The sequence below is a fragment of the Coccinella septempunctata genome, chromosome 6 (genome assembly GCF_907165205.1).
Source record: "Coccinella septempunctata chromosome 6, icCocSept1.1, whole genome shotgun sequence".
NCBI lineage: Eukaryota > Metazoa > Arthropoda > Insecta > Coleoptera > Coccinellidae > Coccinella > Coccinella septempunctata.
In genome coordinates this window covers 23,461,937-23,474,845 of record NC_058194.1, presented here as the reverse complement: position 1 = coordinate 23,474,845, position 12,909 = coordinate 23,461,937, and the positions used below count along the sequence as shown (strand labels likewise).

Here is a 12,909-nt window from a genome sequence, read left to right as displayed (position 1 = left end):
AGAGCTTTTTCCAGCTTCACCTGTTGTTATCAAATAATATAAAGACACATTAGTAACTTTCCATGAGTATTAATACTCGAAGGTAGTATGCACTTGTACTTCAGTGTTCCGGGGTCCATTGTGATGCGGATTTTTTTGAAGAAGCTGTAGTAGATCATGCGTAGCTCTAATTTCATTTTGAGAAACAACATAAACATTGGTATTTGAACCTTTTTATAGGGAGAACACTAATGAACGAAGCATTAGTGATCAGAACGACTCATAGCTTTTAAAATAATTTCCTTTTTTATAAAAAATAAACTTCACTCAAACATAAAGCAGAGTGCAAGAGCAATGACGATATTTATAGTTCCGCGATTGTCCACTGAGAGCAGTACAATCCACATTCTTTCAAATTATGTTAATTCCAGATTTTAAAAATTTTCCATGGAAATTTAAAGTTTTCTCTGATGGACATGAACTTAATGAATTCATAAGTAGTGCTCAGAATGCAAAATTACGCATTGAAAATATTTATGCCGATGAAAATGTGGGAAGTTATTTCATCTCAAATTTTCCAAGTCTTTTCCATTAACATTGTCGTGAATGTGGAGAGCACGAAAACGCTATGCGAAACCGATTAACTTTGATTTATAGACAGAATGAGGAATGTATTCAACATGCAATAACGACCGTCTTCCCTGATATTATTATGTAAATAAGCTATAACAGTATGATGGAGTCCAAGAAAGGGAAGAAAACATGTTGTATTGCCCCTTAAATCGATAATATGGATGCACATCAATCAACCCCTTTCATGACATAAAGATTGATTTTCACTTCGAAGTTTCCTAATTGCATTTTACCATTTCACATGACCTAAATAAATTCGAAGCCATGTATAATTTATTTGGATTTTCATAATGCTGACGAAACTCAGTATTTCTTCAATACCATTAGGTGAAAATGGATTTTTTCGATATATCTTTATCCTTTCGATGGGGTGTAAGGTATAACTTGGTACTTGAAGCAGCATAACTCTTTATCCGAGATTTTGTTTTTGTATCTTCACTGTTATACGATCTACCTAATGCAAGTTGACGGAATTTTGTATTCAGTATTCATTGTCAAATGAATATGTGGAAGAAGCTACCCGATTCACGTCGAGCGTATGACATGCTTTACCAAAAAGTACAGCTCTGCGTGGATTTCATTTGGTTTTTATGAGTTGCAGCCAGACACAAACAATTTTTATAACCCTATCTCTCCACTTGTAGGATGGGGCTGGTTCAATGTTAGCCAGACAATGGCTTGAATTTGTTTCTTTATAGTACATTATTTTTGGACTCAATTTCGTGAATAATGGACTCGGAAAGCACTGTATAGAGTGAGCTGTCGATGATTGTCGTTTTATAATGTTTGTTGAAAAATATATACTTATTGAAATGATATGAAATGATAAAATTTCATCTCTATAATAAAGAAAAGGTTGATGAAAAAACCCTATCCTCTGAAACAAAAACTCAAACAATACCTGACACAAAAAGTTACGATTGCCATTTAAAAAACTCAACTCTATCTTTCGTAGATGGTACATGACGAAAGAATTCTGTGTGTTATTTTTAAATTTACTGTGGAATTTCCTATACAAAACAGAAAATTCGGTATATAAGAAATCAAAACATGCAAATTTGCGAAATATTGAACTTTCAATTTTACCCCATACTCGTGTAGTGAATACCGTGGTAGATTGTCATAAAAAATCGATCCTCCTTATCGAAAATCTAACTGTAATTAGGATCTCCCACGAGGTTATGGTCATAGTTCACGTTTACCTTATACAATTTTTTTAAGCATTAGCTGTCGAGTTGATTAGTTGCATAGACCCACTGCATCGATAAGAGTTATTTTGTTATATCAAATCAGTAATTAAACAAGTGTTATGATCGACCAGCATGCAAACCTTCGAAATGAACGCCTTGGCAACTCCGAAAGCAATACAAACAACTTGGCAAATTTCCGCATTCTGCAATTTTACGATATAATAAGTCGAACTATCAAATTCGCAATATACCGAATAATGATCGCGAGAAATGAGCTCCAGCGGAAGTTTTTGCTCTCAGTGAATATTTGATGACTACCGATTTTTAAGTTAATGACCTTAGGAAAGGTTCTATGATGAGATGAATTTAATCCCGATGTTATTTTTTGGTCTCAAAATCAATGTTTTCAAGTCTATCAATTCAATTAACAGAACAACAATTCATTTAATAAAATAGATAGGCGAATTAAACAGAAATAGCTCATTTATTGCTAGAATTCGTAATGATATTTAAATGAGCTGTAATTACACTCTGTCAAACAGGGGATTGTCCAATGCATTATCCTGCAGTAAAAGTTTCCTGGAAACCTCATAAAAATAAGCAGATCAACGAAGTAATTAATTGAATCCATTTTCTCATATTAAATGATTTTCATTATTCTGTGTGGCGACTTTTCCTTAGTTGGTTGCAATGACAGCAAAAAGAGAAAATGCAACCACATTTTTACTCCCCGTATAAATACTCTCGAAATGAATGTCTTCTATTAGGTAGACATTGCATTGGAACTTTGGATTGTAAGTAATCTACTATCCTTCAAAATAATTGAGAAAAATATATTGAATTGCATGGAGTTGCAAAATGGCGGAGGTGTTGGTTTTTGTAATCGATATTGCCTGGGATATTTTCATATGTTTACATGAACAAATTCCTACTATTTCTAATATTAGTAGAAGAGTAAGCATAAAATTAAGAGGAGCGTTAAATTTCAGCATCATATATTCCATTCCAGAAAGAATGGAAGATAAACGACTCATGATGAATGATGATACATATTTAAATGAAATAGTACGAAATGATGTAGACTTCCTCTCTTGCGTCTAGGTTAGCACCGCATCTTTACAGATGGCGTTCTGGGCAAGAATAAGCATTGAAATTTTGAAATTTCATGAATCCAGGAAAAATTCTTTTACTGATAACATTACTTGATCAACCGATTTTGCAATTGTTCAATTTTTCCAATAGACAATTTCAATGTTCATAAATTTCCTTTACAATTCTCAAATGAACTGATTGTTTGTATCGTGTGAGTTAAAGTATCGCAAAATTATCTATGGAGACTGTAAATGAATTTCCAGAAGGGAAATTCAAATTATCCTGTAAACATTTGAACATTTGAAGAGGTGAAAAAATTCAATTTCGGAAAAACTTTAATCCATATGTATCGAACTGCAAAATGTATACAAAAGTGTTTTCCTCAATAATTTTGAATGAGCTCTTGTTTTTGCGAAAAATCTGATCCGCATAGGGGTTACGCCGAAAAAATTTGCAAGTGCATTGAAAAATCCCAAAAAAATTCCGAAAAGTTTTTTGTAATCTCAAAATTACTATCACTTTTGCAAAAAATTTTCAACTTCCATTCGAAAACCGGTCACGTTCAGCTACAATTTCTTTATTTTTTTTGAAATCTCATTCTTCGTCGAGTTACTGCTGAAAATCACTAAAAAAGTTTTCCAATATAGTTTATAAAAAATTCAAAATGCACTCTCTTGGAATCAGTTCTTGAACTGAGCGCGGAAAATCAATGGTGAAAAAAATATTTGAGTTCCCATGAAAATGAAATACATCTTCAGTGTAGGTTTAAAAAAAAATAATCGAAAATTCAAGACAAAACCTGAGTTTAATTTTGCACCGAAAATTAAATAATTTCTCGATTCTGTTCATTAAAGACGTATTCCACTTTAAGAAGGTGTATTTCATATAAAAACTGCTAGATGAGATTTTCAAGTGTCGCATTTTTATCGCTGAACGAACTGTACGTTTGAAAAAATCTCAGCAGGCACATATTGTTCACCCTAGAGGCCCGCGAAAATCCCGGTGAAAAAATAAAGCGGGGGATATTTATTGAGCATGTACGGCAGGTGAATTGGCCGGAATAAAGAGCATAATTGTAGTCATAAAATTTGCTAGGTTAGGAAAGCGTTCGGCAGTGCTGAGAATCGGTTTACGACGTGTCCAGATCGGGCAGGATCTTCGCGCAGAACATTCTCCTCCTGACCTCCGTAAAGGTTTGTTAGTTGACGATTTACTCTGCCCATTTTTCAACAGCATGCGCAGTGGATGCGGAGCTGGCTGGGTCCAGAGACCACTCCTAGTGCATTATCAGATGTGACACAAAATAACATCAGTTTGTGGGTGGCTTTTTGCCGAATGAAATGTCCCAAGCGGTACACGTGTAGGTAACAAAGCCATGATGAGGCCTGGCCGAGTGGTGTGCCCATTCGTGCTGGTTGCCCTCGCTCTAGAATCAGCAATCTGCGGGTAAGTTTTCAACATCTTCTTAAGCATCCAACCACCGGTGTTGACGCGTCCCCAAATGTCACATCCAGCACCTGGGGCGGCAATTCTCGACGTCTCATCACGTACACGTCTGTTATTCTCCTACTCCACCCTAAAATCTCCCATAAAACCCTTCACCACCTCCAGCATCCCTTGCTGGAATCTCTTCATGCATCCATACGTTGAGCTCAGCATCCGGTGCTATTTCAGAACGTAAATAATCCACCCTGACGAAAATAAACTTTAGTGTTTGGGTTGGATCCTCCTGGACGAGTGGGAAAACCATCACACATCCCTTTTCCTCATGGATGGGTTATGATAATGATTAGCTGGTTTGGCAAATTTCCCAAATTTTTGAAACTACGCCTCTGCCACGCATATAAACAAGGAAAGAAGGGTGGGTTACCACACCAGAAGGTTTATTCTGGAAAGATGAGGCTCGGAGCTTCGTATATCTTTTCATAATTCCTATTTATTTTTGGAAAAGAGCAAACAGTTTGACTTCGAGTATCGTTTATTAATTTTCAGGGTAGTCTTTGTGTATTGATGTGAATTCTTGTCACAATAAAGCGAATTATCATTCCATAAATCTCCATTCCTTTCTCTCTGAACTTCCTAGAAAACTTTTCAAATGATGAAGTGAATCTCAATTCACTTAATGAACAAAAGTAGCCATAACTACGAGAGTATAGAGAGTGAGGAATTTGAAAAACCAAATAGCGGCTGCCTCATCAGAATTTCAACTTTCAAATCATCATTAAGTTTTGGAGTAAAAAGAATGGTGTTTTTCTTGGCCATGAATATAAAACAGAGACTTCAATAAAAAACCCATTTGCTTGTAGAAAACGTCCGAAGTATTATTCTTCAACCTAATTTCCATATCAGAAGAATTATTGGACAATTCACACTTTCGCTCCTAATGAATAGAAATGAGATTTTGATGTGGAACTTCTTGAAGAAATTTATGTTGTACATGACTTCTTCCATGATGATTTTAAATTTGGAATTCTGGACATATGTCCAGGAAGAGAGGGAATACAATTTGCGTGTTATGGTTGGCTACAAAATGGTGTAGGAGCCGGTTAGGTGGAATACTACTTCTTGACTCACGAAAGAATTCCACGTTTTTTAGCAGGAATAAACATTCATGCTCTTCAATATTTATTAGAGATCCATACTTTCGAAGCATTGAAATGTTTATAGCTTCAAAAAAATCTTATATTTTGCGACCTACTCACATACTAGTTGACGCCTTCATAGGAAAAAGCATAATATTCTGAAGGATGTGGCATTATGGATAATTAGGGAAGAGTATAATTTTTCTTTGGCTGACAAGAATTTCCTTTGAATGAGTATTCAACTTGAGCGATATGTTGTTTCGAATACTACAGCCTTAGCGACCGTATAGGTCATGTTTACTTTCAGGATTGCAATCGATGAATTGTTCGAATTTCAAATTTTTTTATATACCTACTTACACATTTTGAGGTCAATGAAATTTACTTTAGGAGTGATTAATGTTCTCAAGTTGCTATGGAAAACAAAGGGTAGTAATTTATGTAAGATTGAAGAATCTATTTATTACATGTTCATTCATTTTGGTTATAATTATTTATCAATTACTTCCACACAAAAAAAAATGTTTTCGATACACTGCAATAACATAGATCACTGCTCAAGTGCATATCATTGAACTAAAAATATCTAAAAAAGTAAGTTTAATCACTTCATCCTTATAATAAAAAAGGCGTAGAGAAACCCATCAATTACCAAATCATTCTCAGCAACAATGGCTCTATTCATTTCTGACACAAAAAGTGGTGATTCGACTTTTTTTTATTAATTGAAAAAAACAAATCATAACGTGAGAAATGACAGGGAGTAAATCATGGTTGAGTGAGGGTAGTTTTTGACGTTTCTCCCCTCAATAGGAACACTCAGTATAAGAATCAGCTCTGCTCGTGCATGATACAGCAATTATTCACCAAGATTATGATGAGCTGATTTGCAGTCCTTTCAATTTCGACGGTATTACCCTCTAAAGGGCTGTAGACGTGAAGGGAGCATTCGTTTGATCGAATTTCTGGTTTTATTGCGGGTTTTATGCCCTAGTCCGAATAAATTCGAGAAAAAAGCCGGTGAAGCAGATTGGATACCTTCGGTAAGATGGATTAGTCGAGAATAAGTATCGAAAAAGATTTTCAGAAAGTAGCAACGTATGAATATAAGAAGTATTTTGAATTTTAAAACAAGCACATCGAGGTAAATATTCATGTATAGAATTATATACATACAAGACATATAAAAATTATGATGATTTCAATTGAAATACTGAAAGTAGCCTGTAGCAAAGCAAACTTTCTTACAGTTTCGAAAGATTCAAGGGATGATTTTTGGGTTGATTTGGTTTTTTTTTTGATTCAAATCAAAATATTATACTGTGCTACACAAGAATTTTTTTCTTCAACTGTTTCACGAAGTTGAAAATGTATCAAATCATAGTGCATGTTTATCCTCAAGTCCTGTTATTCTGCAATGCTCAACAATCTTCAATACTACCAGACCTGTGAAGAATATTACTAAAGATGGAAGAGAAATATGTACAGCTTCAACAAAATATTTTCAGTTTAGTTTCGAGAATCGTCTTCTTTTCACCTGGAAGAAACACAATATGTGAAAGCAATTTTCAACTCAAGATGTCTTCATTGAAGTAGAGTTTGTTGTATTTATATCGGTGAAAAAATTCATTTTCGAATAAGAGGTACATACTTCAATTTCAGTATGCTGTTGAATAATGTCTACCCTAATGTAGCACTGCAGTCGTGAAGTTCGAAACATTTCCTTTTTTATTCAGAAACAGTGGAAGCCTCGAAAAATTTCTCACGAATTAATTCCAGCATTCGTTGGAACAACACATGTTATAGACGTTATAAGAAAGTAGTTCGAGTGGCGAAACGTTGTAAGCAACTTCCGAGGTATAGACGGATATAAAAGTCGGCGTTTGTCAAGCCGTGCCTCTCTCAGGAACTTTGTTCGAGATGGAAACAGGAGTACAAATGAAAATTTTCATTAAAATTTCCGTGATCTCGGTGAAAACTTCGAGATTGGAGCTGTACAATAAATACTCGTATCGTGAAACTTGAATTGACGTCCGAATTTCAGCTAGGTTACTTCTCAGATGATAAGTTACTGAGCCCATTTTGATGCAGAAGACTTTCTATCTTTAGTCGCGTCCAGTGTAATTTAAAAGGCTAACGAACTTCTTATTGTACCTATTTCAATTTTGAATAGTTCTTAGAGGGGTTGCAAAATGGCGAAGGAACCGGTTACTGCTCACCATACCACCATACTCACCTAGAACAAACATGATTTTTCATCCAAATAAGCTGCAACCGTTCTTGAGAAACACACTCTCTATTGGGACAACATCGAAACATGTTTGTTGAAGTTTATTTCAGCAGGTTGAATCAAAATTTATTATAATTGTGGGTATATGTATATTTCACCCTATCGTTTGTTAAGATTTCAAACAGCAACATTAGGATTGAAATGCAATCATGCTTGCTATAGAAAAATAACTAGCTCAAAACTGCAGGTTCTGATTACTACTGACTATGCAGGAGATTGCATGCCTAATTAAAACTCACACAGCGATGCTATCAAGAAAGTACAAATTCTCTTCATTAATTAATCTGTAATGGTTTCATACAGATATTTACTGTTATTAACCGATAAAGTACCTAATATTATATTTAGTCGGTTCAGACATTTTATGTCTGAAAAAATATCAGCAGGAAATTTTTCAATTATTACTCAAAATATTCATAGTAAACAGAGAATTTTGTAGAATTATGAATAAGCTTCAGGAATCCTTAAAACCCATGAAGAATGATCTAAGATCGATATGAAATATTTGAGGTTGATATTTTGACCTTATATTTAAACTTTTATTTTAAGACGCTCCAAAGAAATTTCAGTGAGTATTTTCAGGTAACATTTACTGAATGTGAAATATTTATAGGACAACTAATATTATCTAACATTCAACCTCAAGTAATGTTACCGAGGACTGCCGAGGAGCGTTATAGATATATCGTGTAAATACTATGTCTGCATGGATTACATTAAGGTCACCCTGAAGTTCAAGTTAATTTAGAGCATTGAGTTATGAACTCAATGAGCGAACGGATATTGATTGACATTATGTGTAACATTTCATGGTTCAAGTGATTGGTGTGTTCCATTAAGAACCAAATATCATGTCAAGATGAATAATATTCCTCATTTTAATAATTTCATGATTCCTCACAACAGTACTTATTTGTATTCTAAAGGTACTATTGTACGAGGATGAATTGATATCTAGTTAGCCTAGACCAGTTCCATGAATAAAAAAAATATTGCTCTACCATAGCAACGAACAATAACTCATTAGAAGTGGCAGTGTGAAGTTTGAGTTCAAAAAAGTAAACCAGAGTTACACAATAAATTAAAAGAAAGAGGATGTTCACCGAAATTGTGAAAATAGAAAAATTGGAGTATCGAGCCATCATCCAGTACCTATATTTAAAAGGGTTAAGAGGTAAGCAGATTTACTAAGATATGCTTGATACCCTTGGTGATCAATGTCCATTTTCCGATCAAATTGATAACTGACTCATCCCAGTATGGTATTGGAGCGGTAATTTCTCATATTTTTCCTGACGGTAATGAAAAACCAATAGCTCGTGAAAAATTGGACTGCAAGCTTCAAAAGAAGTAAATTTTCCATTGAAGATGACGACTGATCGCGAAGGCCAGTTTCTGTGTCAGTCCCCGAAAAATATCGGTGCAGTTCATGACATGATTTTATCAGACCGTCGAATTGGGCTAAAACGGATACCTGAAGCACTGAATATTTCATACGAACGAGTTCATCATATAGTTCACATCAATTTGGGCATGAGAAAAATTACTGCAAAATGGACCCCCAAATGTTTGAATGTTGACCAAAAGCATGCAAGGTTAGAAGCATAGAGTTCGATCTGTGCTCGATTTGAAAACGATGTAGACTTCTTGAACCGAATTGTTACTATGAATAAGACTTGGGTACATTTCTACGATACAGAAACAAAGCAACAATCGATGGAATGGTGACACTCTGGTTCTCCAAGACCTAAGTTGTTTCGTTTCCAAAAATCTGCTGGAAAAGTTCTTGCTTCAGTTTTTTGGGATTGCCATGGAGTAATCATGATTGATTTTTTGGATAAGGGTAGAACAATAACCGGAGATTACTATTCGACATTACTGACCACTGTACGTAAAGAAATTGAAGAGAAAAGACGCGGAAAGCAATCCAAAGGTGTTTTGTTTTTGCAGGACAACTACGCTGCCACAAATCTCATGTTGCCATTCAAAAAATTGGTGATTTAGGGTTTGAGTTACTAGAACACCCCCTTATTAAGCAGGTTTGGCTCCATCCGTCTATCATCTCTTTCCTCAACTGAAAAAAGTTTAAAATGTCGTTAATTTTCTTCCAACGAGGACGTTATAAAAGCTGAGGAGGTCTGGTTTGCAGAGCAAGAAGAAACATTTTTTTGAAAGGTCTAGAAACATTGCAGATTCGGTGTAATAAATGAATCCAATTAAGAGGAGAATATATTGAGTGACAAAATATTTTGACATTGAAATTTTTTTTGGTTCTATAGTAGGCTAAGAATTTTTCAATATATCCTCGAACAACCTGGAGTTGAAATAAGTTATTCTTGAACATTCGACAAGTACCTACTGAATTCGTTACCTTAACTTCACTTTGTGGGGCGTCTAGATTGAAGTAATGGTGTAAAATGCATTTAGGAGCTGATTTCGCTCCAACAACTTCAGCAATAATCCAATTGAGGTTTCTTTTGGTTAAATCGAAACTCCATAGGACTCTTCTCACAATATAAGATGAGGGGTAAGAAAACTTACCCCTGAAAATTGAATTGATTCATCGACCACATTAATCAAAAAATACACGTTATGTATAAATACAATTTGAAAAATTGTGACGTAAAAATAAATCATACAAAATTTTCCAACATACATAATTGATATTTGTTGAATTAAGGATATAATATTATAACTGTGAAATTGGAAATTATTGAGGTTGGATCAAAAACCAAACTGTATATTAATGTCTATACTAAACACATTTCCACTAAAGAAAACTTTCAATTATACCTCAAGCATATCCATTTCGTTTCGATACCGAAACAAGTTTTGAAATTTGACGTATTCGTGAAATGAGCGTTTGAATTTAGCCGCAAATTACCGTATCAGCGTTAAAACATCGCCTTAAAGTTTAATATCGGAAAATTCGCATGGAATCGCAACTCGGAAATTTCATTGCTCCCAATCTACCGACAGTATTTAATTATGGCATGAACTTTAGCGATCCGACCATCCCAGGCACTCGTCGATTCCTGCCATTCAGATCCGGATCAATAACCGGATCCCCGATGATATGCAGCAAAATGTAAATGACGAAACATGACAATAGAGGAATAAATTTAGGGAAGTTCGATGCGTGAAAGACCCGATGTGGACTGTTTAATATTCAGCAGAAAAAATGGAACTTTTCCCCATTGGAACGGATACCTATAGTGACCACGTGATGATAATCAGGTATTTTGGCAGTTTTCCCAAACGCTGTAAAACGGGGTGAAAAAGGAGTCACGCATACAAGTAAACAATGGTGAAGCTATTTTGGTCTGACCCAGAGGGAGGCTAGTTTACTGATCTAAGATAAAAAGCAGTTTTCTTTATTTCAGAAACACGTGGTGCTATTGTTCGCAATTATGCAGTGGTTTTAAAAAATCGAATATTTCCTCCCCTGTGTAAAGTTTTGGACTCTACCATCGATTAATTTATGGGATATGTATTAAAGATTACTTGTGCTTGTGTTTTTTCTGTGAATGTAAGGCATAGGATATTTGAAAAAAACTCCATTCACTTTTATTTTAGCATTCGGTTGGCCATGGAAATTTGACACATTTCACTCTGTATAGAACGAAAATGTGGGGTTATGAAGCTTGTCAAAACATTTTTGGGTTTTAAATTAACGCTGTGTTGCCTGTTCTACGTGAAAGTTTCTGTTATTACGTATTTTATCAGAATGTCGAATGTCTTCGGAAAATATGTGACGAACATAATTGAAGTTTATACAAACTGATTGAAGACATTCCAAATCCGGTTATTTGCATGGAAAATACAAGAGATCAGTTGATCAGTATACTATCATAATATGCAGTAGCTTGACGAGAGTTAATGTTCGTTATCTTCTTTGCCTGAAGTTTGCATACGTTACATCAGTTGTAGATTTCAAAAATATTAACCCGAAGATGAAATGCATATGATGCAGTGGTATGGAATAGGTATCTCCCGAAGGAATTAACAGATAATTACAAGAATGTTAAATTCTTCAACAAAAATCATCTTGCATCAATATGAGTAAAAGGTTTCTTGTAAAGATGAACTTCACCTTTGAACAAAAGTTTTACATGAATAAACAATTAACAGGACAACTGGTGCGTATTTGTGGGTGTTCATCTTGATACATTGATATAATAATAATAATTGGGTATTTATCAGTACCTTAAGACATTTACAATGTCTAGGACAAGTCAAATGAAAAATAGAAAAATCAATTTTCGAACTTATTCTACGATGACATTCATCGAAAATCCTGTAGTAAACTTTTCGCATTAATTCACTCAAACATAAAATTCTCAAATTTTTTTTATATTTTTTGAGTCTCCCAAAAGAAGGAAATTCTTTGTCATCCTCTTCATCCACAATTTTTCAGATTTTGGAAATATTCAGCTGAAATATAAGTCGTTTAGATTCAGATGAAACATTATATAAATTCTCTTACATTGAATATGACTCGCTACCGTCTGACGTATTGTGGATTTTAGAATATCAGGGTATAATTATTTGAATGAGTGGACCTGAATTCTAAATAGCACTTCCTGAAACCCTGTCTCTTTTTTAGGCATTTTCGTAATAAAAATTGTGTGTTATCTATGGTGACAACGGCGTTATGACATTTCATGAGTGCCAACCTTACTCCGTTCTAGTTACAAAAACTTGAGAAAGATATTTCATGGCCAACCGACTGCTAAAATAAATGTGAATGGAGCATACCTTGAATGACGGCATTTCGGATCAGCTGACATTGTCAGAACCGAGGGGCACACAAGTGTGGTTTAGCATATTTCTCTGATTTCGAGTAGTTTTTATACATGAATTCTCAGAAATTTCAGTAGAAAATGTCGTCATTGAATAGGTCTATCAGAAGTGATATGAAAGTGGAATGATAAAAAACTGTCAATGTTGACTAGATGGTTTGTGATCAGAGATGATTTGTTTGAATTTTTCTAAATATGAACCTTGTCAGGTTGCCACCAAGAAGATATAGAAGGCAGAGACTCTATGATAGAAGGGAGGAGATCGAAGGTGCATAGAGCCACTGTGGTATTGCCACTGGCTACGTCACACTATCACGCATTGGCGTAGCTGTCATAAAATT

General features: G+C 34.7%; 1 protein-coding gene across 3 annotated transcripts in view; it reads left to right on the top strand.

The window, feature by feature from the left end:
• The first annotated feature begins 4,083 nt into the window (after positions 1 to 4,083).
• Positions 4,084 to 12,909, top strand: part of LOC123315103 (gamma-aminobutyric acid receptor subunit beta-like) — a 57,851-nt gene continuing 49,025 nt past the window's right edge. For all 3 annotated transcript variants that reach the window (XM_044900671.1, XM_044900670.1, XM_044900669.1), the window contains exon 1: positions 4,084 to 4,340. In XM_044900671.1, the coding sequence (XP_044756606.1) occupies positions 4,270 to 4,340 (71 nt within the window). In that variant the 5' untranslated portion in view covers positions 4,084 to 4,269. The remainder of the gene's footprint in view (positions 4,341 to 12,909) is intronic.